This window comes from Cygnus olor, chromosome 3 (genome assembly GCF_009769625.2).
Source record: "Cygnus olor isolate bCygOlo1 chromosome 3, bCygOlo1.pri.v2, whole genome shotgun sequence".
NCBI lineage: Eukaryota > Metazoa > Chordata > Aves > Anseriformes > Anatidae > Cygnus > Cygnus olor.
Window position 1 is genome coordinate 26,278,560 of NC_049171.1, and position 26,693 is coordinate 26,305,252.

The 26,693-nt window shown below is 35.3% G+C and overlaps 1 protein-coding gene across 2 annotated transcripts in view; it reads right to left on the reverse strand.

Annotated features, from left to right (window-relative positions):
• Positions 1–101: 101 nt before the first annotated feature.
• COL21A1 (collagen type XXI alpha 1 chain) overlaps positions 102–26,693 on the reverse strand; it is a 115,668-nt gene continuing 89,076 nt past the window's right edge. For both annotated transcript variants that reach the window (XM_040552810.1, XM_040552812.1), the window contains exons 20-30: positions 18,301–18,354; positions 16,978–17,031; positions 15,712–15,783; positions 11,135–11,170; positions 10,413–10,457; positions 8,234–8,266; positions 4,207–4,353; positions 4,058–4,112; positions 3,555–3,755; positions 1,770–1,847; positions 102–1,047 (exon numbers count right to left, since the gene is read on the reverse strand). In XM_040552810.1, the coding sequence (XP_040408744.1) occupies positions 860–1,047; positions 1,770–1,847; positions 3,555–3,755; positions 4,058–4,112; positions 4,207–4,353; positions 8,234–8,266; positions 10,413–10,457; positions 11,135–11,170; positions 15,712–15,783; positions 16,978–17,031; positions 18,301–18,354 (963 nt within the window). In that variant the 3' untranslated portion in view covers positions 102–859. The remainder of the gene's footprint in view (positions 1,048–1,769; positions 1,848–3,554; positions 3,756–4,057; positions 4,113–4,206; positions 4,354–8,233; positions 8,267–10,412; positions 10,458–11,134; positions 11,171–15,711; positions 15,784–16,977; positions 17,032–18,300; positions 18,355–26,693) is intronic.

Sequence of the window (26,693 nt, forward strand, 5' to 3'; positions counted from 1 at the left end):
CATAATTATGCAGAACTGTTACAATGGGGTTGTGCAAACTTTTTTATTAATTATTCTTGTCAAAATACAGCTATAAGCCAGCTATACCAATATTCCATTCTTTTTATTTTTAAATATTTTCATATAAACTGAATCACCTGCATGGGACCTTTTTGACCTTCTGTAGCTGAAAGTACCATCTTCAGTAAAACCTTGGCCCTTCTTGAATCACTAGGAGTTCTACCCTTGCATTTCACCTTGGTTTTAAAAAGGGAGTTACATGGCAAACAGGTGATACTATTTCTATAACAAGTCCAGATATTTCTCTTAATTTATAAAAATCAAATATATGCTTTTGCTCACACAACACTTGGAGCTATGACAAATGAAAGGTACACAAGCCAATGAAATTCACACACATATGAAGTTAAAGCCAGCCACATCCTTTCAAAATCAAATAATGTATCTGTTGGCTGCATGTGAAAATTTTCACAGTAATTTACACCTGACCAATACCTTTTAAGGCCTAATCCTGCTGCCAGTGGAGTCTGCAGCTGTTTTGCAAAGGACTTCAGTGGCAGCAGGACTATGACAGGACACTTAAATACTAAATACCAAATATTATAGTTAATTTTATTCCTATTAAAACTGATGATCTCTTTAAAAACACTTGAGATTTAATTTATGCAAGTTATAAAAAATTATTGGAGTTCCTTTTGTAAAGGATTGTATAACCTTTGGGATCCTTATTTGTAATGTTTATAATGTCAGAGGTACTTTTGTTCCTGTTTACGGGATTATTGCTGGTCACCTTCCTGAGACTTGAAAGACCATTAAAGACAAGCACCATTCCTATTCCTCTAAATTATTATATCACAAATTAGTAGTTCGGTCCCTTTCTAAAGGGATCTCTCCCCACAATTACACTAAAACACAGTGATGGGTCACAAATTCCAGGGGGTCCGACTGGTCCTGGCATTCCCGGTGTGCCACGATCTCCATCTTTACCAGGCTGCCCACGCTCTCCAGGACGTCCTTCCTTACTCATACCCGGGGGACCTTCTGGACCTTAGTGACACATATAAAAGAAATAAATATATTACATTTTTATTAAAATGGAAACTAGTATGGACACGCAGAAGCCGTGCTCTTTGCTGAAGTACCAAGACAGTTTTATTTTCTGAAAAAGACATTTCCTGTCACAAACTACTGATATATGTGTATAGCAAAACTGTTATCTTATTAAGATTTAAAATAAAAATAAAAAAAGCATGGAGAGCTTTAAGTAAAAACAGCTTTTAAAAGGAAATATGAAAATCTGCTTTGGTATGCTTATACTTTATCATATAATCTGGAATTACTGGGGCATGAATCAGAGTCCTCTGATTTTTATTTATTTCTCTAGCTTTGGATCAGGCTCTAAATTCTCTTCCAAATACTCAACTTTGCATGTTGGAAGAATACTCCCCTTCTCTAAGCAATGGTTACAAGTCACATGATTATAAAAAGGCTCAGTTTTCAGATAATGTCTGATTTCAAGACCTGTCTGTTTAGAAAAGGGAATCTCAGATACCAATCTCTACAAGACGTGCCTTATATTAAATAATGTGTTGTATGACAATTTAAAAGGCATGCATGAGATAGGCTCCAGCCATGAAAGATATATGGTAATTACGGTGTACAAAAACTGTTCACATTTTTCTTAACTATATTGATATTTGTACAAACTTTTTTTTTTTTAATTTAATAAATAGCATGCACTGAATCTGCACAAACAAGCCATCTCTCACCTGGAGGTCCCGGGGGGCCTTGGATCCCAGGAACCCCAATTCCTTGATTGCCTTTTGCACCATTTTTCCCTGGCAGCCCTGTGGATTAGCAAATTCATGTATATCTTTGCACACTAAGAATATTTTCATCAAAACAATCAGAAAGTCAACATTTGATATTTATTGAATAAAAAAAGGGATGTAAATATTCATTTCCTTGTAACTTGTATAGTGTACCTGAATTCTTGATTATCCTCACTTCCACTAAATTAAGAGCCAATTTAGCACCTAATAAGCAGGTGGCCACTGTGAATTGAGTGAATAGATGATGAGGATTTAAGAAATTTGTTAATTGTATTGCCTTTTCATTGGCAAAGTTTTTAAGAAGTTGCATGAAGAAAGTGTAAAGTATTCACCACAGTCTCTGTGGAATACACACTACATAGGCAATCTTCCACAATGCACTGCAGAATTAAATTTTTACCAAAGAAGTACTCTCTGAGAGGGACAAAATCTATGCTCTCTTATACCAGTACAGCCCAATGAATTCAATTGCTTCATAAACATAGATATCTATTTTTCCCTTATTTAACTTAATATTTAACTTTAAGTCCGTAAATAAACTCACAGAAATCAGTTGGACTGCTTGTATGGCTGAGATACCTAAAAGTATAATCATTAGCTTCACTAGTGTTATTAAAAAGAAACCTAAATTTTCAACAAAAGCATAAAGAAAGGAATAAAAATCCTTATGAGATGAAAAGAAAAAAGGAGAGAAAAAAACAGGAGTAAGAGGGGTATAAAGGTGTCATATACCAAAAATCAGCCTACAGGTAGCAGACAGTAAATAATCAGTGAATAAACACAGATTTTAAAACAGCTGAAACAAAGAAATTTGGAAGAAAACAAACTAGAAAACATGGAAAATACACTGAAGCTCATGTCTAAACACATCTGATCTAAAAGAAAGAAAATCTAAATGCAGTTTAAAATATCTACAGGAAACTATAAAGGAAACAAAAATCTCTGTAAAAAGATCAAGGGAAAGTGTAACAGAACTGAACACTAGTTACCTAGTTGCATTCTTGTGTTTTCTCTTCTTCTGACATGCATACTTCAAAAGCAAAGAAACCTTTGCTCTATTACACTTTGTGATACAAACCCAGCTATTCCCTTACTCCACTGCACTAGTCCCATTCAAAACTGGAAGCAGAAAACAAAGTCATAAAGGCCATTAGCATGGTGACCTGTTGTCCTGGTTTCAGCTAGGATAGAGTTAATTTTCCTCCTAGTAGCTGGTATGGCGCTGTGCTTTGGATTTAGGATGGGAATAATGCTGATAACGTTAGTTGCTGCAGAGCAGTGCTCACACAGAACCAAGGAGAGTGCTCACACAGAGCCAGCTCCTGGTGCTGCCCTGCCAGCGAGGAGGCTGGGGGTGCACCAGGAGCTGGGAGGAGACACATTCAGGACAGCTGGCCCAGGCTGACCAAAGGGATGTCCCACACCATGTGGCATCACACGGAACAATTAAAATGGGGTGGCTGGCGGGGATGGGAGGAACTGCTGCTCGAGGATGGTTGGGCATTAGTCAGCAGGTGGTGAGCAACTGCATTGTGCATCACTTGCTTTGTACATTCTATCATCATCATCATGATTATTATTTCTCTTCCTTTTCTGTCCTATTAAACTGTCTTTATCTCAACCCACAAGCTTTTACTTTTTTTTTCCTCCCGATTACCTCTGCCATCCCACTGGCAGGGGGAGTGAAGGGCTGCGTGAAACTACAACACATGCACACATTACCTCTTGTCCCACGAGCCCCAGGGCGACCCGGGACGCCTGTCAGACCTGGAATACCATCATTTCCTGGCAAACCAGGAAATCCTCTTGGACCTTCGGGGCCTCTCGGACCTGGTGGCCCTGGAAGTCCTGGGGAAGCGCTTTGTGACTGACAGTGGTTGCAGTTTTGTAGCCTTCCACTCTGAAGAATAGCAGGCAATTGGGCTGTGAGAATTCAAACAAAAAATTGCTTAAAGTGTTGTAACAGTAAAATATAAAAACGTTTCCATCCACCCAGTAAAACAAAACCAGCTTCCTCTCTTTATGCAATATGGTACCTTTAGGAAACAAGATGCTAAAGTATGGAGTCTGTGGTGTGGAAATGTGTTTCGACATCTGTATGAAAACCAGTGATAAATCAGAACAAAATACTGATCTTGCTTTCAAGAAAGCATCTTTATAATTACAAGGAAATTTCTTCAGTACTTTAAACAAGGAAAAAGCAGTAAAGAGCCTTTCAAACTTACTTCTCAGTACATCTGAACACACCTGTCGAATAAATTCTTCTGAAAATTCTCGTGCCTAAATTGAACAGAGAAGAGTTATAAAAACAGAGAGCATGTAAATTTGGGCTTCTAAGGTACTCAAAATGACAAGTATGAGGTCCCATACATACAGGCTTTCCATCTGATCCAGGTGGTCCTGGGGGCCCTCTGTCTCCTGGCTGACCTCTGACACCAGGAGGTCCAACCAAACCCTGGATACCGGATTCTCCCTTTTGTCCATTGATGCCTCGAATGCCTGGATCTCCTTTCTCACCTTTCTGGAATGAGAACCAATGAAAAGCCAATCATATCTTTACATGCCATTTGGAAGCTATGTAGCACCAAGCAAACACATTCTGAGAAAATCTTCACTGACAATCTTCATAAAATTAATATAATCAAGTTGTCATTGAAAATTAATTTGATACTGATTAGATCCATTTCACTAAAATGTATTAAGCTTTCAGATTCTTTAACAACTGTTTCAGATACAATAATTTACCAAGGACCTAAATTTCCATCTTAAAGAGACTTATTTGACTTACTAATTGATATAAAACAAAAATCTCTTCATTATTAACATATAGAAGAAAATACTTAGTTAATTTCTCATGAAAAAATGAATAATTCATTACAGGACATTAACATCCTTCTTAGAAGGCTGGAAAAATTACAAGTGAAATTCTGGCACTATTGAAGTTCTTGGCAAACCTCCCATGTACTGTAACAATCAAGACTTTTACCCTACGTCTGTAGTGTTTAAGACAGAAGAAAAAGTAGTTTGATTTCAGTTAGGGTTTTTTGTTGTTTTGTTGGTGGTGCTTTTTATTTTTTTAAACTTCATCTACTCTCTGTATGGTTGATAGCTGTAGTCCATTTGCTTCACTGGAAAAATGTTAAAATAATACTGTGTATATCTTTATCAAAGCAATGGTTCTTCTGTGTATGAGATTACCTACTGTAATAGTTCCTGTGGAGCTCTTTCCCTACGCTGAAGCCAACAAAACTTCAGTAGAATGTAATTTGGTACATGCCCAAGATTAAAGTTAGTAAACTGTCTTTACTCCCTGATGAGTTTTTTCCTTCCATTTTTTCACAGCTTCTGCATAGTGTTACCAGTAACTTTAACTTTTTCTTTCTCATTTTCCAACTATTTTGATGGAATTACGGAAACAAGGCAGCAGAATCACTATATATGACAAACAAACTTACTGGAGCAAACAATGCAAGTTTAAGAAGTACTTAGGCATATAGTCTTCACAGACTTATGCTGATTCTTAAATTATGTTTTTAAATTACTTTATATCCTTCTATATAGCACTTATCAAAACACTTTACATCAGAAAAATATATGGTTCACTCAAAGCTTTCTGGATTGGAATGGATTAGTAACAATGCCCAGAGTTCTCCAAATAAGTTACTACAGGTAGCTAGGTTCAAATTTGGTGTCTGCTTACTCATTTTTATGCAAGGAGCTAACAGACAGGAATTTCACCTTGCTACGTTTAGATGGTTTATATCTCAAAACCATGACATGGTTACTGATACCTAGCTGAGGAAAACAAGTCACTGAAAGAGAAGTACTCAGAACTGCATACCTGGCATCGCAAAAGGACCGCTGTCTGTTCAGGTTAACTAAGTTCTTCCGTTAAGTCATTTAGCTTTGCTGTAAATAAAATTTGATGCCACTGGGGCAGCGCAACCCTACTGTGAGAAGCCATCACAGAAAAACACACTCAAGTGACTGGTTATCTGTGAATTTTAAACATTCTTAGGGTGTTTTTTTGTTTGTTTGTTTGTTTGTTTTTTGGAGGGGCAGATATTTTGCTTCCATTAGTTTTACAAGACCCACTCAAAAAAAAAAAGGCATTAAAAGAAAGCAGGCAGTTTTTCCTCTTAATAACCAGACAAATGAGAAAAAATGTGACAGATGTCAGTAAAATGCCTAAGAGACTCCTGGAAAGATGCTCCACCAGTAAGATACCAAGCATGAATTGAACAGCAGTCTATATCCTCCTCCCTTTATAGAAGTTATACGCTAATTCAGAACTGTCTTTTTCCAGGCTAGCTGTATTTTACTTTCTTGTTACTGTCAACTTGAACATTATAGTCACAGAGATTTGATATTCTAGTTACCACCAGATAGATTTGTACTCGTTCATTTCTATTACACAATTGCAAATGTTTTTACACTTAACAGCTATTTTAAAAATACCCTCACAAGGTCAGCAAGGCTCAGGGATAAACATATGGAGTGCATGTAGCTGCCTGTGGCTATACCAGAAGCTGTACGTGTTGGGATCTGAAAATAATGTTGTTCATGTAGCCAGAAGTTGTTTTAATTTCAATTACTTTTACAGCTATGGGTTATGTTTACACAGCGACATCTGACTTGCAAGTTGATTTATTTGGAATTAAATGTTAAAAGAGCTAGAAAGCATTAAGAACCAGTGAAGTATTGTGAAAATCGCATCTATTGTAGAAAAAACATCACGGGAAAAAAGCTGCCAAAAAGCAAATGAAACTGCTGAGAGAACATTTTCTGCAGTGCATCATGGTTTTGTAATGTTCAGCCACATCTCATGTGTGGCCTTGTTTATCAACCCTTGCTATTGGCAAAGAAAATCAATAAAAAGGAAAAAAGCTTAGTAAATGCTGAGAATTACAGCCTGAAGAAACTTTTTATTAAATCAGACTGAAACAAATGACAAAATATTTTATAAAAACAGAAAATAAACTAGTTTTATAGGTCTGATAAGTAAACACCACATCACTGTATCTTAATGTACAGTAAGAATATTATTGAAAGGATTTGTCAGAATTTTACCATGATTTTAAACATGTAAAGAGGCTACTTCAGTGGTACACAAGTAACACCTTAGCAATTTTGGCTACAATTCAGTAAAGCACCTATAAGCAAAACTGTAATTTTAAGTATTTCATAGAACCGCAGTAGCATATAGGACAATTTAAATATTTGATTGCAAGTGAGCCTTGAAGAATATGTCCAGTCATTGATATGCAACACTACTTTAATGAAAAAGGGTTGAACAAAGACATCTCTAGGTAAAGCTGGAGCAAGATGATATTAACAAGACAGCATGCACCCTGATTTCACTAAATATGAATCAAAAACAACTAACAAAGTTAATCTTTTAAATACCAACACTCAAAACAATATGCAAAACAAATACTGAAAGGTCTGACCATAAATATATCTACAATAGTCAAAAAGAACTAGATAAGAAAAAGAGATGGGACTTCTAAAAATAACCCAGAGAGCAACAGATTTAGTTTCTGCCAGACAAGTCCAAGTGGGCTTCCCAATATGCCCCTCAAGTTTCAGGCTGAGTTGGAAATCATTCCTGTGTAAACATGGTAGTAGAGAGAAAGAAGTCTGCCTTGCATTTTCTGAGTCAGTCTCAAAGACAGAATCCTCTAAAAAATAAATTAAAATATTTTTATATGCTTCATGATTCCTTTTCATTACTTTTATTGAAATAAAGGCACACAAAGAAATCTCACTGGTCAAGTTTAAAATGCACAGATAAATAGTTCAGATGTGGAAGCCCTTGTCACAGACTTTTAGGGAAGCTAAAAGTACAGTCAGGGTATCATCACAGTTCAAAAGGTTTTAGACAAATTTCTGATTGACATTAAATGCAACAGTTTGGATCTACAGCTTAAATGCCCCTAATTTGTTGACTGGCAAAATCAGCAAAGCAACATAAGAGGAAGGATCTTCATTATGTATTGTGCTCCATATTTTTGCATTGGCTGATGCTGAAGGTAAAGTACTGAAAAAGAAGGATCATTTTGACCCAGTGTTTTGTGACTTCTAAATTTCCAAAAGTTAGTTTTTTTTTCTTCTACTATTTGCCTTCTCCAACCAGCTCCTTTTCTGATTTTTTTATTCTCTTAAAGGTATATTTGGCTTTTTTTTAAATTTTGCATTTCATGAAATATGCATTTTGCTATCTGTTGTCTTTTAACTAATACTTATTTCTGTTCTATTCTCTGATATTTTCAAATAATTTCTCTTCTATTGCTTATGCATGTGAGTACGGAAATAAGACTTTAAACATATGTTTTACAGAACACAATTTGCAGAAACAAATAGAATAATTTTATAATACTCTGTCATTACAAAATACATACCTCTCCTTGTTCTCCACTCAATCCTTCTATTCCCTTAAGGAATTAATTTAAAAAAAAAAGAAAAAGAAAAAAAAGAAAAAAAAAGAAGCAAGTTGAGCCAAGTTACTTGGAATAAAAAAATTTTTTTTTTTCCTTTGCTTTCAATAATCAATCACAAATGTTAATTTTTTAAGATTGATTTCTATTTGCATAAAAAATAAATTGTATATAAGAATTAAAAATGTATATCATGGTGAACCAACACTTTAGTAATACTTTAATACCATATACCAAAAGGGTAACTTGGGATTATATCATACATAATATATACCATGTGTAGAAATAGCATATATATTATATGTGTAGAAGTATTAGTGCAGAAGTAGCATATATTATCTACATATTATTAGTGTAGAAGTAGCATATATAGACAAAATCTTATTTACTCTACAAAAGACAAAAGAAATAAAGTTTTGTGCTCTAGCAAAAGGAAACTTTATTTTGTGCATGCTTCATACTGTCTTACAAGAGAGAAATCAAGCTCAGAGCCTTCGAAATACCAACTGAGTTTGTAAGACAGATTTTGCATGTTGGCAAATGGTTGTGGTGCCATTTCTACCAAATGGTTCAATGGTGTTATTGATCATTAAATTCCAGGCAAGCTGGCAGCTTAGCACAGATTTTTTGACTTTGCTGATGGACAAGCGAATCTGTATTATATCTTGGAGGAGCCCTGGGGGCTTTAGAAACCTTGGAAGGACCTAGTACTGTCTAACAAAGTATTTGAATGACTGATTCTTTGGTTGCTGGCCAAACTGGAAAAGCATGGGAAACAATTTTACACTAGCCCTGTATTATTTTTTCAGCTTTCTCCAAATAAAATAAAATAAAGCAAGCAACAGCTACTCAGCTGTATCATTCTACCTGAAAAAAAGTGTTTTGTTTTGTTTTTTTGTTTGTTTCACCTTATAATTAAAATAATAAATGACCCATGGAAATGGGTCTATTATTTGCAAAGGTAAAGCCCAGAAAGTTTAATTTGTAGAATGTCAGAGTATGACATTACTTTTGGTTAAAAACAGTCACTGGCCTTTTAGTTTAAACTATTTCTTTTTTAAAATTTTTGCTTAGCTTTATTACCAGGCTCCTGTCAAGCTACATACCCCTGAGAGTGATAAAACCAAGCTAAAATACAATCTAGACCTCCTGCCCATGCTCCACTGGAATCAGCTCCTTCTGGCTAGACAGACAGCTGTATCAATGTCGTAATTCTGAAAAAACAACGGTGACTTCCTTCCAAGTCTAGTTTTAGATATGTACCTCTGACAAATACTTCTCTGTTTAGACATGACATAGATTATGTAGTTAACAAGCATTTATAAATACTAACAGTTATTTTCTGTGGTATAACAAGATAGCCAACTATGACACGATCAGAATACATTGGCTCAGAATTGAAAGAAAAGAGAAATAACTGGATCTCACTGATTTGCAGCTGAAACAGGAAACATCTGTAATTTATGTGCACAGAAGATGTCAATAATGACTCTCAGTATACTATTGGGGGTAATAAACTGCGTGAAAGTGCAGCATGGTATACACAAAATCTTAACATCACAAGCATCGCTCTTACAACTTTTCACAAAGGCCACTTTGTGCTGTTATCTGTTTTATATTACTTGTAACAGTTTAATGAAAGTTTTCCATAATGAACTCTTTCATAAAATAATACAGGAAAATGAACTTCCAGACTGTTTCCCAAGATATAATATCCCTGAGCCACAGAAACATGGGCTCCAGGATTTCAACCTCCTTTTCAGAGTGGATCTAGCTAGAGCAGGCTGCTCAGTGCTGTGTCCAGCCAGGTTCTGCCACAACCTGTGTAAGCAGCCTGTTCCAGTGTCTGACCCACCCTTGCAGCAAAATGTTTTGCCATTGATCAAGTTGGAATTTCCTGCATTGCAAATCATGTCCATTTCCTCTTGTCCTTCCCTATGCACATCTTCTCTACTTGTGTTGTATTTGTTATATTTAAAATACTTAAGGTGTTTAAGAGGTAATTAACACAACTATGTAATCATGTTCTACATAAATATATTTCACACAATAAAAAAATAAATACTTATGCTGATGAAAATAATCTTAAGAAACAAACATGAATCATAGCTGTCGTGAACTAGGATTATCATTTTGACAGTACCTGTAAGCCTGGATTTCCTTGTCTTCCTTTCTCTCCTTTTCGTCCCTTCAGAAAAGAAGTATGTTTTCTTAAAATATATATTTACTTGGGAGAAATAATTAAACTATCAAAAATATCACAAAGACACAAGAGCTGGGCCCAATCAATCTAAAATTTACTCTTCAAGAACTCAGAGCAGAACCAGTACAGATAGATACAATATCTGTTCTGAAAACACAGAAGTTAGGATATGAGTAGTGACAGTATCCTCACCTATTCTTGTAGATATTTCCATGACTTTTAGACAAGAAGGAGAAAAATGCCACTGCTTATAATATAATAGTAGGCAGAGGCCAGGTGGCATTACTGATTACGAGGATTTACGTGGTGCCATGGTGACTGGAGCAGGCAGGGACAGAGCCTGTCCCAGGATGGTGGGTGCTGTCCCTGTGCCCCAGGTCAGCAACACAACCAGTATGCTCAAGCCTGCGTCATCGCTGGAGCCACACAGGGTCTGCACCAAATGCCATCACAGCCTGCTCAGCCCAAAAAACGCAGCTGGAAATTCATACAGGGCATACCGGGTAGTTTTGTTTGAAGAAGATTTAGGGCTCAGTGCTTTTACTCTTCTTCAATCAAAATTCTTGTAGAGCTTAATTTAAAAAAAAATAAATCCTAATTAACTACTAGCACTTTTATTAAGTGTTATCAGATGATTTTGACTAGAAAAAAAGTTGATGTACCTGGATACCACTTTCACCCTGGCTTCCTTTGTCCCCCTGTAAAATAGTGTAAGAAAAGTCTCCATTTAACATGATTCATCTCCAAGAACTGTACTCTGTTTTAATTTAATGCACTAAATACAAGGGAAGCATCTAACAGCCTCTATTTGTATTGAATGAAAACAAATGTATCCCCATGTACATAAACACTGAAAAAAAAATACAGTTATAATAATAAAGTTATAATAAGAAGAGAATCTGCCATAGAAAGAGCTGTCAAAAAGAAAATTAGATACTCATATACCAAGTTAAATGGCAAACCCAGAAGAAGCTCATCTACTGAATATATGGGAGGGGAAAGGACACAGAGGGGAAGGAAGGGCAGTACTTCTGAAGGGTTAAATTTGATTTGGATGCTAACCACTAAGTGTGCTTGCCTTTGCCCACAGAGAATAGAATACAAATAATCTATGTAATGTACTATAAACCCATTGATTGCAGAAGTTATATATGACACGGCAAAAAAATTGTTTTTCTTTCTAATCAGAAAAAAATATTATATTTGAATTTAACCAAAACTTTGTAGAGAATAAGTTCCACCCACTTCTTTTGTCTTTGATTGAAATGTTTATAGTAAGTTAACATTTACGCGGGTAACTGACAACCAGATGGTGCAAATGACACTATAAAAGGTGGGTACCTAGGTTTATCAATTTATCGACCACCATCTAATTGTCAATGGAGAGAAACAGTCAGCTCTTGAAAACTATTTATGCCAATTAACGATAGAGGTACGTAATCCCAGAATGTGCCTACCTCTCTTCAATGACTGAAAAGAAAACTTAAAAGTTATGGGAGACCTCTGAAATCAGAGTGACTATTTAAATAGACAAGAATCAAAATGGTGGGCTGATAATGCAGCAACCCATAAAACAAAAGACAGATCAGGGGAGGGGGAGGCAAAATTGCATTTAATAGAGGAAAAGAATTGGGATGGAGTTTTGGGGTCCGTTTCGCCAGTTTTTTGATAAAACACAACCATGCTATTACTTTTTTTTCTTTTCTTTTTTTTTTTTTTAAGAGAATGTTTAGTTAAATGTTAAACAGTAGCATAGAGCAGATTTTGGCCAGGGTAAATATTTTCCTAATTGAAAATCCCACAAGAATGTATTTATGCCAGTTGTTGTATTGTACTTGAATGTAAAATATTTGGTTCGCTTCAAGTTTTAAAATGAGCTATAGCTGAAGGGCTTCACTTTTATTGTTGAATGCCCAAACTGCACTGAATAATTCAAGACTTTGTCATACTTCCGACTCATAACTCCAGTTAACCAGCCAAAACATATTCTGACTTCCACCTTCATAAGAAATGGGTAAGAATTACCCATTGCAAGAATTACTGTCTTCACTTTAAAATTTAGAGACTTTCCATAAATTTTAACAAAATCTCCCTTCTTAAAATGAGTGTTAATGTCTTGATCCATGACCCTTAGATATTGAAACTGAGCATATATTGACAATGAAACTAATTAAACTATTCTTATGACACTAGCTCAACACCAGTCACTCGGGTTTCAGTGCATTTTGAAAGACTTAATTAAGCCAGGAAGTCTTTGCCCTTATATGTTCTGGAAAATCTGCCTCAAAACTTGTCAGAAGACTAATTTTTCTACTTCTCCTCTTGGAAAATGGAACTCAGGTTGAAATAACCTCACCTAAATTTGAATCATTCTCTAGCCTCCATTACTGCACTGACCAGGGACTGCTTTCAGTTGTCTAAATATAAGCATATAAGCACTTAAATAAGCACTGTTTTTTAAGGTGCTCTAAGCATCGTAAGGCATCCCCATATGTGTTTCATCTAAGACATCTATATGTGACTGCACATATGCATGCTGGCATATATGACACTGGACATACAGGAAACCTGTGACCTTCTGGACTAGAAGCTAAAGTCTAGTGGAATACCTCCACTTGTGATTTTAAATAAAGCTTTAAATATAACACCACCCTTATGGGTGAAGAAACAAGCTTCTTTACTCTCCACCCTTACTTTCCATAGTGAGGTACCTGATTCATCTATTTCTGTAATGGCTTTATATGAAGGTCATCATTCTTCAAAAGGGGCTCCTTGACATTGCTGGTACTGCTACACACACATTATCATTTTTGATTAACTGCTTACTTCTATCTGACACTCTACCTGAACTTCCTTTGATTTTAAAAGACTTCCTGTTTATTCTGAAATCTGTAATTCAGATATGTAATGGAGAAATCTTTAATCTTTAAGTTGAGTCTTCAGCATTTCCCAGGGAATAGTACTAGGCTTCCAAAACATGTGTCCAATACATCACTTAAACATACTCCATTTATTTTTATTTTTAAAAACTTGGTGCATAAAAATGTGAAGCTATTGTTAAACCTGTTCAAATATAATTTTAAATTAATTTAATTTATTAATTTATCTAAATTATTTTAAATTAATTTTAAAACTTTAAATTTGGACTGATAGCATATACGGGAGCATTTTTAGCCTTGACAACTTGTTGCTTAAATAAATACCTAGTCTGAAAGGTTTCATGTAAAGCTTGTTAGTCATAATAAGCTATACCTTAAGGAAACAAGCCTGCTACATATCAGATAACTTACATTGCTCCAAAAAAACAGCATAACATTAAAAAAAGCCTTATATTTGTATATGCCAACTAAGAATTTAAAAAATAATAATAAATCTTTAGCTGACCTGCCATGTTCTCCCTTAAAAATACAACAAAATACTGAAAGCAATAGCAGTACTTACTATCTTGCAAAGGAATGAAACATTTATTTTTCAGGACACACATTATTGCTTTTATAGTGTCCAGAATAAAGAAATCCTAATCAAAAGTTAAACTATAAATATAATGGATACAAATATGAGCTTCAGTTACAATTTGAATTAATTGATTTGCAGCAATAAAGTCAATAATTTGACTTCAATCAATTTTAAACCACAAGAAAGGTCTTTAAACCTGAAATCTCCCAAAATCATGTTTTGAAGATCACAAGAACAGCTGTTCCCAGCTGTTTCAAATATACATCGAGTATTTCCTTCATATCAATTTGCTTAATAGCATACGTAAAGGGTAAATTCTTGGTATTTCTCTCCTTCTTGGTTGAGTTACATAGAAGAAAGGTGCCATCCTGAAAACAACATCATTTAGAAAACACAACTTTGTTCTTTGTTATCCACAGGACATGAAAAGTAATGATTTTCAATTACTACTAATGTTCAGGTTCTTAAATCCAATTCCACAGACAACGCATAGCTGATTTTTCCTCAAGAGATTCATTTCACACTCCAGTAAGTTCTGAGAGTTACAGCAAGAGATTCTATAGGCATTTTAAAACTGGAAATATTCTACAGGCTTTCCAGCTTCCAGTCAAAAAAGTTTTGTGTTAATGGCTGAGATGAAACTGGGAAGTTTCAAAAACACGGAAGATTTTCAGAATGACATCTTATAGAACAAAATCTCAAGGGAAGGACTTAATGTAATGTTAATTACAGGTTTTAGCATGCAAAAAAAAACGTATGCTTGAATTTCCAAATGTACCAAAAAACAACATTGCCTATAATCTTTTCAACCAGGGACTCCTTAAAGACTCCTTAATACGTTTGTCAGAAAATCCTATGCAGCTACGTATTAAAAATAAAGGTTACTATTCAGAAATTCAAACATGAACAACTAAATTTTATGATGTGTTCACAAAGTAGTTCTTTGGCAATGAAGAATATCAGCATAACCATGTCTATAACATTGTTTGATTGATGGAAGGTTGCACCAAGCGATGGTGAGATCCTGAAGGCACGATCTACCTGAGAACTCAGTATGCAAGAGGAAAAAAATACAGATTCCTACCTGAAAAGAAGGAATAATTTTCAACCAGGACAGCAGAAGTAGGATCCATCTAACCTTTGCCATCAAAAATTTCAACATTTAATTTAGCTAAGCTAAAGTCTTATCTAGGCTTCAGATACAGTCAATGGTAATAGACAAGTACTTCCAGATTTACCCATTCCTGAGCAAAGATGTGAATGAATGATTCCCCAGGGAGTTCAGACTCTCTCAGTTAAACATGGAGAAAAACCTGGACTAGTTGGCTAGATCAAATAGCTCTTAATGGCTAAGGGTAATTGAGCTGAATCTGTCCCAGCTGCCTGGGATTAATTGCTCCAGTTCTTAGGGGAGATCCACAAAAAGACTTTGCACAATAGAATTTGTAGATATAACACTGTGAGACAATATAATATGAAGTAAATACAGAATCACAGATCATACTATTATGTACTATAATTCATAATGGAAATTTCATTAATATACCTACGTAACAGCACTTTATGTTACACAGTTTCTCCCTTTTGGTCATTCTCTCCTCCCTGTGAAAGCGGATTGTTTTTCTAGCAAATGGACCTTCCAAAATATACTAAATAGTCTCTAATAATAATGATATATAAAAAAAAAAAGGAAAAAGGATTTTCCTTGACAATGACCACTTACAGAATAAGCACTTCCAATAAAAGATGTAAGTAATATAAAACTAGAAAAAAAACAGCTTACCTTTATACCCTGGGTACCAGGAATGCCTGGGTAGCCTGGTTCACCTGGGGCACCAGGTCCTCCTAGATCTCCCTGAATAACATAATAGCTCTGTAAGTATCAGTGATATGTTGTGAGTAAAAACATATTGCTTGTTTTTTCAAGGTCATGTGATACAATTTGGCTATGGTATTTTGAAATTTTATAACTTAGGATGATTGAAATGTTTGGAGATTTTGTGAAGGGATGTTGAACCCCCACAAGCCACAAAAGACACTCCTAGTTCTTAGTATTCCAGTACCTATCTTCTATTGCCTTTTAATACATCTGATGTTGATTTTTCAAAGTTACACAAATAAAACTATCTGAAGTTTGCAATGTTTGCAGGTTTGAATTTCATTAAGAGGCTGGAAATTATATAACGTTTCAGAACATATTGGTCTTATTTTCATCTCAGTGTAATTTAACCCAACTTTATTGTCTCTTCAACTTTAGAAGACTGTAATAGAAGCCAGTGTCATTGTGTACATATGAAGCCCAGAGACAGCAAAAGACTGAAGAAAAGATGAAAAGAAGAAAATGAACTAATTCTTTTCTGCTCTTCCCCACAAAGCATTCCCAGCACTATTTTTTTTTGACTAAAGACAGTTTCTCTTTTTTGATCACTGCCTTCTGTTTTAAATGGCTGCTCTTCTGGTGAGGGCTGAGCTGACCAGTCAGAGAGTCCATCCCAGTCCCATCCTGTTTGTGGATCGTGGAGTCATCTTTGGATTGAGAAGATACACTCCTTGTAGTGCTGCTTCCCCATCCAAACACATGTTTTAGAGTACCTCTCTGGCATCAAGGTTGCTGGTTCTCCTGAGTCCTGGCTCAAGCGCAGCACCATAAATTCTCTCATATGTGACCCCAGGCCACAAGGCATTACCAGCAGTCCAGACAGCAAGCCAGAACTGATAGACCAGTCAAACAGCTGTACGTGCCACAGGGGTCAGCAGATGTGACACTGGAAGTGTTGGTTTAACCCCAAATGCATAGGAATTTGAAGGAGACAACCACATGATCTAGCTCAACACAGAATACTGTAAAGCAGGTTTCAATGTGACTGCTGCCTTGTATCCCATAGTCTAATACAAAGTCAGTAAGAATAACCTCTCAAATGGATTCTGATGTGATTTTATGTTCACTGCTATTCTATTTTGAAACAAAACTGCCTTAAACTTAAGAATTTTATCATGGAAAAGTAAATCAATCTCTGCTTTAACTAAATACTTCCAGATTCATGTTTACCTTGGCTCCTGGTGATCCTGGTTTCCCCTGTAGTCCAGGTTCACCTTTATCACCCTATATAACAACACAGAAATATGACTGATACATCAGTATTTTTTACCACATATGGTATTACTATCAAATATAAACAGACACTAATGGATAACCAGCTTTTAAAAATAAGGTGTGTGATCAAAAGGCTACAGTACTGCTCCTTTACAGGAAACTTGCAGGTTCACAGGAAAGATGAAATACCCGTGACAAAATGGGATCCACCTGCCTGTTCTCAACCGTTCCTTCCCCACCTGCATCATTTTCCTTGCCCAGTCATACCAGGTTTGTGTATACTGACTTCACATTTCCACCATACTGTTTAATAAAATTCTGAAACTCCTTGGACCTGTCTGAGCAAATATGTATATATACTGTAGCCAATGGAATTAGGCATATATTCAGCATAAGGATTTTCATTTAAATCTAAGAATTACAGATTCCTTTATAATGCTTTTCTGTAAGCATGAAGTTTTCCTCTGGAAATGCAGCTTATATTCTGAATGAGAGATAAATACAAAAAAAAAAAAAAAACAACATTTTTCACAAATAGAAATAAGACTTTTTTTTTTTTGATCAATCTTCTTGACCATGGCAAACATTAATGACTTTAAAGAATGTTGCCTTCAGTACACAACTTTAAAGAAATACATATGTAGTTTTAGATATAAATAATGTATGGGTGGAAGTGAACCTAAATGTAAACACAAAGTTCAGGAAATGGATTCTATATTAATAAATTTTCTCTAGGATATACAATTCAATGCTTACTAGCCAAAACTAATTTCGGATTAAACTAAAAGGTTACACTAAAAGATCTAGATTTATAGTATCTATTTTGGTTTCTGAGAGCATGGGTCAAATTAATTCTTGCTGTAGCTGTAGTGCAATCAGTAAAGTTACATCTGAAATAAATTTGGCTCCTCCGGCGGAAAAAGCAGCACGTAACTTTATTTAACACAATTAAAATATAAATAAACGTAACATGGGCAGAGAGTTCTGATGTATACTGAGAATTATCTGGCTCCGAGCATTGCAGAACATTTTCCAGGACAGCAAATCCTCATGACCATTTCTGCAGCAGTTCCAAACCTCATGGGATGACAGGCACCATTTACTAAACTATATTAAGCTCTCTTGAGACCATACTATCATATAAGGTAATATATGGAAATCATATAGGTACTCACCAGTATTCAGTATACCAAAAATTTAGCTGCAAAATGTGGACCTTTTGACATCTATAAAGCAGTCATTTATCAAAGTCACAAGTGAATAAACACAAATGCTCACCTTAGGCCCAGGAGCTCCAGGTAGACCAAATGAGCCTTCCGGTCCCATCATGCCCTATTTATTTTTGAAAAAGGCAGAGACATTTCTATAATAAGCTAGAGGAATAATGTCTTCAATGCAGTGTAAATTAGTATTACTATTATGTTTCTACAGCAAAATAAATGGATAGGAAATATAATGGTTTTTATCATAATACTATACAGGATATAGCTCTGGGTTATTTAGGCCTCTTATTGCCTAAGGAAGGGCCACTGTGCAATGGAAAAAAACATTCAGGAAAAAAAAGAACAGTGCTGTCATAAAATACTCCTGAGAGAAAAACTTCTGCAAATTAAAACTCCATCTGTATCATCTAATTTTTAACATAACTTTAAAATGTCCTTAGCTATAATTGAAAGTGACACAAGTTTCTTAGTTTCCACTTAGGGTTCCCGAAACTGAAGAAAGTATCTGTGGTATTTCAGAATTCTCTCTCTTCTTTCTGACTATGTGACCCTCCAAGGTTGCCATGCCTTGACCCCCCTTCCAAGCCTTGAGGAGATTTATCTGGATCAGTTAACTTGGGGCCAAACCTTTGCTTTTTCAGCAGTCTTTGAGACTGAACCATTCATTCAAGACCCCAACAGCTTCTGCCATTTCAGCACATGTGCACAACCAGTGCATCGCGAAAAAGAGTCCCTTGGACTCCTCTCAGGGAAATGTGTCGATGAAGCCATATTTGTCTTTGTTCCATACATAAACTAATAACAAAAGGGTATTAAACCATTAAATTGCTGGATTTCTCCCTTTCTCTTTAAAGCTACTCTCAAGGATAATTTAGAAAAGAAATCTTATTTTCAAATCATACTTTCCAAGAAGGAATTCCCATTTATAGTGTTTTCTACATCTGGTGTCAATATATGTCTTTCTCACCACTTCATCTCACTTCTTCTTTACTCTAGAAGCGTGTTAATAAAAAACAATATATTATTGTTTTATTTGGACTTCCATATGTACTCTGAAATATGATCTGCTGTAAGAATGTACTTAACAAGACACAGCATAAAATACAAGAAATAACACAAAGTCAAACAATTAAATAAGGTCACGTAATCTAATTTACTAGAGATTAAATGTTATCAATGCTTCTAATTGTTAGTATTTTCAAGAACTACTCTTATTATTGTTATTTAAGTTAATCTTTGCTTTCATATAGATAAAACCAACCACCATCCATTTAGTACAAAATGTTAGGAACAATTCAGTTCAATGATAATATCCCAGTCCTTCCTCAAAGTTGCATGTGATCAAAAATAAATGTGTCTACAGTAATTTGTTACACAGAAATCCAGTAGTGACAAAAAAAGTTAATTAACTTTACTAAGACTAAAAGGATGGCTTTGTTTTTGAAAATACAAGAGAAATTTCAAAATATTTAGAATGGGAAGTAATTTTTGTATGCAGGGTTTTCACCATTCCATCACTTTTCTGTTATTTTGCATGTGCTGCTAACTGAGGCAACAGAGGTTAACTCAGGCTTCTATCATGCTGTGTTGTAATAAATTACTGGGCACCAAATTAATATATTAACATCAATAAGCACAACAACTTGCTTTTTGGGCCACAGATACAGGGCTGTGAATACAGAACACAAATGGTATCTATCATAAGAGTAAAACTCGAGTAATTATATAATTATTGAGTAACTATTACATTTCTATTTCTCTAATATAAATACTATATATATACACATCACATATATACCATAGACATCACATAACTTCCAACACTATCCTAACTTTGAAGATTAAATCTGCTTGTTCTTACTTAAAAATCAGTCATCAGAGATGATTCAGTTAATCTAGAATAAGCTATTTTTTTGGTGAATAAAGGTTTACTATAGCCTGTGCCATTTCTTTCATAATTTTGGAATAGAAATTACCATTTCCTCTTTATTTGGAGTGAAGCTTCCACAGTCTGCTTCCACTTACAGCCTAAGAGACAGTGTATTCCCATTAACCTTTTGCTTAGGGCATATGTTCAGAATCAGCTTTGTTACGGATAGTGTAAGAAAATATCCTTTTCATTTTAGAACCGAACCTTGATTACATTAGGACTGTCTTAATTTACTTGCATATCAGTCCTGCTTCTTCACATTTTCTCTATTTCCATTTATATAGGAACATAAGCTTTTATAAATTTTCATTTCACTGTAAGCCTGAATTCAGTTCTGCTTTTTTAAAACAAATTTCGTATTATCTATTGACCTTCTGAAATACAGCTCTGTAATGTTTTTTGCATTCCTTGATGGCTACTTTTCTTCTCTGAAAACTCTTGTGAAATTATTATTTTCTCCTCCTTGGATTCCTGTTCTGTGCTCATTTCTAGCACATTAATTAGTAGAGAAAAGGAAACACAAGTTTGAGGAGCAATAGTGGGAAAGGATGAGAAATGGAACTTGGGGATTTCTGGTTCCTCTCACATTGCCAGCTCAGTGTGGCCTTGTGTTACAGTTCATGTAACGTGCTGTTGAGAACCTACCCCCTACCAACTCCACGCTAGATTACTTCCAGTTTATGCCCACACTAGTGCTTGGATTAGAAGTAGTTAAAAGTTCATCACAAATGTCCCACATTCATTTTATATTACAAGGGAGAAATAAAACCCATTTGTTCTGACTTCCTTTCTTGCACTGTAACTAAAAAACTACAGGAAGGTAACTACATGAAATCAGTACTCTACAAGAAGAAAACTTTCTGATGCAATATTAAGAAAGGCTTGAGAACATAATCTGAAAACTAGGGCATGTAAAATTACAAGAGAAAAATATGTCCTGAATAAAAATAAACAATAATTCAAGAACATAAAATGTAGTGTTACTTCCCTGTTTTCCAGATCTGACACTATTTATGTGGCAGACAAATTAATAAATTACTGATGTTGGCAATGTAATAGGGATAGTTATTACTGAAGAAGAACTTGTTACTGAAGAATTTTCCCAAGGTATTAATAGCCCATCCACAAGCTTTCCATCTGTTTTTTTCTGGAACAAACATATTCAGTGTGACTAATACAAGGAAAATCCCACTATCTTTTCTGGCTAAAATTCCCTAATGCCACATAACATATTCAAATATTCCATGCATCAATTTTCTACTTATTTTATCAGGTGACAAAAGATACATTAAATTGAGTTGTCAGGAAACATTAATATATTATTTTCAAGTGTATCACAGAACCAGATGTTATTTATGTAAAGACAATTTGAAGAAAAAAATAGTGAATTACTTGAATAAATATGTACATTTTGGAATCCCACATGGCTTTATTATAGCTGCTGATACAGCCTCCCCTCCAGCATTTTGTTCAGCTTTATTCAGAAAGAACTGGAGAAAAAATTTCCAGTGATAGATAATAAAAATGATTAGAGGAACAGGTGAGAGACCAAATGATTACGTATTAACTAGAAGTATTTGAACTTCCCAGTTCAATGCTTCTTCCAAATGTGATCCAAACAACTCCAAGAACAAGTTCTCAAGGAAATTTATTCTTTCAGAGAAGATCTTCAGGGAGCTGAAAAAGTCCTTTAAGTTCATAAAAAGAAAATTAACCAGTGTACTCATGTTATTCTAAGGGGCTTTTGACAGCTGTAATATAGTGGTCATGCCTATGGTGGAGTAGGGAAAAAAATACTGCTGGATGGATGCAGTGTAGCTGTACATTGTGCAGGAAATTCTGAAGTTATTGGATGACAGAGTATCCCAGAATTTGTAAAACACAAAACTAGATTCAGTCTTCCTCTCCATCTAGGAGTGCATTGGTTTCAATTGATCCTATATTTTATTAAGGAACTTAATCATGACAGAAGAGGTGAGATCATCAACAAACAGATTTACAGACATTCATATCTGTATATAATCTATATAATATAATCTATAATCTATATTATCTGGAAACCAGAGTCAAGTTTTTCTACACCTAGCATTATTCAGGGGGCAAGTTTGGGGTGCTCTTCTCTGTCTTAGTTCTTCTGAATCTTCTTTGATGAAAAACAATAAAACAAAGTGAAAAGAAGAAAAGAAACACAAAAGAGGATGAGATTTGTGGACCATACTACTTTGAAAAGTCAATTTACAGCTTAACAACTTCCTCAGCTTCTTCAGGTGATAGTCTGCATTTCCCTTTGAATTCCACATGGCTGTAAGTAATTTTCAGCACAATCACCGCATCCTAAAGCAAAGAGTCCTTTATAGAATCAGTAATCTCAGCATCATTCTGACAAATGCAAAATGGAAACTAGAAGACCACCTCAAAAACAGTGACAGATGAGGTGTACTTGTGTGGGAATGGAGATACATTACTGAACAGACAGCAAGTGCTGACGTGCACAGTGAATAATGATTCCTGTTTTGGATGTGCTCCTGATTAACCTGTCCAATTACAAATGAAGGCTAGCATGTGATTCAAGTACAATTCAGATGCAAGATAAAACAGAAACTTTGGATGGATCTGAAAATATTTTCCCTCTGAAAAGTAAAGTTAGAATACTATTCAGGTTTACACATCTGAAGTCCATCCACCTTCTGAGTGGACATATATGCAAACTTTCCAGACAAATAAATAGAAAACAAATATCCAGTAAAAAATAATCTTCCAACAATGGACATAACATCTTTTAAATCAAAGACTTTCTCACCAAATAATCAACTAAATAATTCTGTATAAAATGATTACATCCTAAGAAATTTGGAGCAGAAAAAAATATGGACTTGCTTTCAGGAAGAGGACAGTGGGAATTACAGATACTGAAAGGACTAACTGATGTATATAATCAAAAAGATTAAGATTAAAACAGTAAGATATAATCAAAAACATTAAGGATTGAAAGGAATCAGATTTAGTCTTAGACCGAGTACACACTTCATTTAGCCCAGTAGGTATATACTGCTCTTATTACCAGCAATAATTGCAGAAGAACAGGCGATTTTTAGAAACAACAATGATCCAGCATCCACACATGTTATTACTGGAGTGTATGGTCTTATCTGAACCATAGCATGGAGAGCATGGCTAGAGTCCTTATCACCAAGCTCAGAACAATCCAGAAAACTGGTTAACTCTCTTAACTGGAAACATGTAGGCAAGATCTGGTAAACTCTTACATCATCTTCTGGTGATACTTGGACAGCCATAGGAACATGGGAAAGGCATATAACATTATCTCTCTCTCTGACTTCAACTCTGGAAGTACAGAACTCCAAAGGAAAGCAGAGTATATTTCTAGTTGAAAGCAAAAGAAACACAATCTTGGAAAATTTTAAAATTAAAATGACAACAAAAGCAAATTTCCCTCTCCTGATTCAATATTCTAAAGTGAATGAGATTGTCTGGCACTATGTTCAAGACTCACAAGAGACTCAGATATCTGATAAAATTATTTCAGTACCTTCACAGCACAGAAGACATACTGTCTCATTACTTTGCTTGGTGATGGAAACCATCGTGTTTTCAGTTACTGTATGCTTATAGTGAGCCCTTAATCTGGGCTCCACCCAAATAAACTCCCCCTAAAGCTCTGAATTCCAATACTTTAAAGTACTTCTCTGGAGAACTGAATCCTGGTTTCAAGCACCCCTAGCAGGCTCTCTCTCTCTTAGGAGGAAAACATTCCACAGTAACAATATGGACATAGAGGAGAATGAAGTACCATACTCTTCCAGCACTTGCATATAAATGACCCTTAGGCTAACAGTTACCTTCATACTTAATTGGTTAATTTGGGAAAGTAATAGTGTAGTTCCCTAATTGGATAGTCCAAGAAGGACAGGCAGGAACACACAGTTATGTAAGACTGCACATACCAAGATGGTCAGACACATTTTGCTGACCTCCATCTGAACAAAGGCTCACGTTAGAATGGTGAATGATGCATCAAGATATAAGCCCCAAATAATTTGAAGTTCAGGTCTGCCCTCATATACTCTAGAAGATGGTAAACTTAACTGGGTTAGGTTTTTGTGTGACTCAGCAAGAAAGCCAGAGGAACAAAAGGTCCACAATGAAATGCATGCATCCTGTTTTTTCTAGGTTCCTGTCGCCCACCAAAATGAAGCATGAGCTCCTACAAGAAATTGGGCAAACACCACTGAGAGCAGAAAAGAAAGGTTCCTGAAAAGATTATTCCTGTCCTGCAATGAAGGGTAGATATTGACAGTAAGATGACCATGGCAGAATAACACCAGGCATTCTGATGACTTAGAGATGTACATCAGTCCCCTTTTAGAGAGCCACTATTTGATTTTGCAGATATAAACAGGGTTTTCTTTAAGTTCAGAATGTGCCCTATCCTTTCTTCTACTTTTTTAACACTGCAAAGTGGCCACTGAAACCCCTTCCTCTTTGGGAGTGGATAAAATCCAAACTGATAGCTCATGGGGTCAAGAACAAATTCATTACTGATGAAGCTTTTTCAAAAGGAAAGATCTCGAAAAGAGATGTAATAGAAAAATTGAGAGATAGAAAAGTTATGAAACTGAATGACACAATCTGTTAATGATTGCCAAAATCCAAGAATCTATAGCAGTGTACTCTCACCTGTTGCTAAAATATCAAGAGGCTTAATGTGATGGCAAGGACAGCAGAGAGAACAGTTCACAGCTTTCACCCCCAGTTTCAAAACTTCAAATATGCCACTGGGCTAACAACTTACATTTGCCATAACCTTGCCTTGTGATGTTGATATTGTGACTTCTACACATAGCTTCCCTATTTAGAGATAAAAAGATCTGTGCCACCTATACCTACAGACATCACTTTCAAAACTGCTCAGTCTCTTCTGTTTGCTAAATGCTATCTGCTTAATTCCAGGGATTTTTCTAAAACTCTATCCAGAGTATTTTCTTCCTGCTACTACTCAAATCCCTCAGCCTTGTCCAGTTAATTTTAATTTACTACTTCATTTTTCACTTCCATCTCAGATAGACTGAATTATATGTTAGTCTCTTGTTTATTAAAGCAATGTTGTCAAGGTATTCATTAGAATTTGATGTTTCTTCTTGGTTCTGGTATTGGAAACTTTCGCTGTTACCACAATAAAAATCACAGATTTGGACTCTGTGATGATTTATCTTCAAATATATTTTCTAAGCTAAGTAAGTTAAACTGTATCTTATAGTTTCCCATATAATCATATTTATCTCAGTAGTAGCACTATAGAAATGCTGAAATTTCCAGATTAAATATTTTCACTGAAATGCTTTCTTGGCTTTCTGAGAAAGGGAAGCTGTGTATTCTATTTGGATTGAGTGTCAACAAGCTCATTACATGCAAAACAAGCAACGAATCTCAAGATAAAGCAACAAGGTGAGAAAAACACAAATTTTCTTCTTCCCATTGCTGACACATTAAAAGACACATCAGACACACAAAATAGAACATCAACACAATAAAATAACTGCACATGCCAGTCAACTTCAAATCAAGAAATGCTATCTATTTTTTTCTCTGACATGCTACTAATTCTGTAGCCTCAACACAATTGTGTAAAATCTCTTATACTGCCATACAGCTATATACAATAAGAATAAACAATGAATTTCTTATAAGGTTAAAACATTTTAGTCATTTAGTCCACCATGGTCCATAGAGATAATAGCATCTATAGTTAGTTCTATACAGTATTTACTTCATTTTAGCCATGATAGTCCACATTAATCTGCTCAAAGTCAAATATAGAGTGAAACATAGGTTCCTTAAGTAAATAAAAAGTCACTTTGAACAGTATAGTTATGATGCCAAGTTGGGCACCTTTCAGGAAAGTCAGAAGCATTTTAGTCAGCAAAGAGGATAAAATACATCAAGCACTAAACAAAAATATTGAGGTATATTAAGGATGGTTAAAAATGGAACCACATAAACATTGCTGAACATTAGTGATGTGGGGATCAGGCTCTTCTCCCTAGCACCAAGTGATGAGTGGAAATGGCCTCAAGTTGTGCCAGGGGAGATGTACGTTGGATATTAGGAGAAATTTCTTTACTGAAAGGGTTGTGTGGCATTGTACCAGGCTGCCCAGGGAAATGGTTGAGTCACCATCCCTGGAGGTCTTCAAGAAACATGTAGATGTAGAACTTAATAGTATGGTTTAGTGGTAGACTTGTCAGTACTAGGTTAAACGTTGGACTAGATGAGGGGTCTTTTCCAACCTGAATGATTCTATGATTTCAACATAAAAAGATAATTATTTTTTAAGCAGCATATGTTCAACTAACAAAGAAGATCCTATTAATTAATGAAAGATTTCTAACCATCTTCTGTGATTTCTAAATGATTATAAAGAACACAGAAATCACTCTACTTAAGCAGTAACTAAGATGTGTTAAGCTGGACTGTCCAAAAAGACTAAATTATTTTCA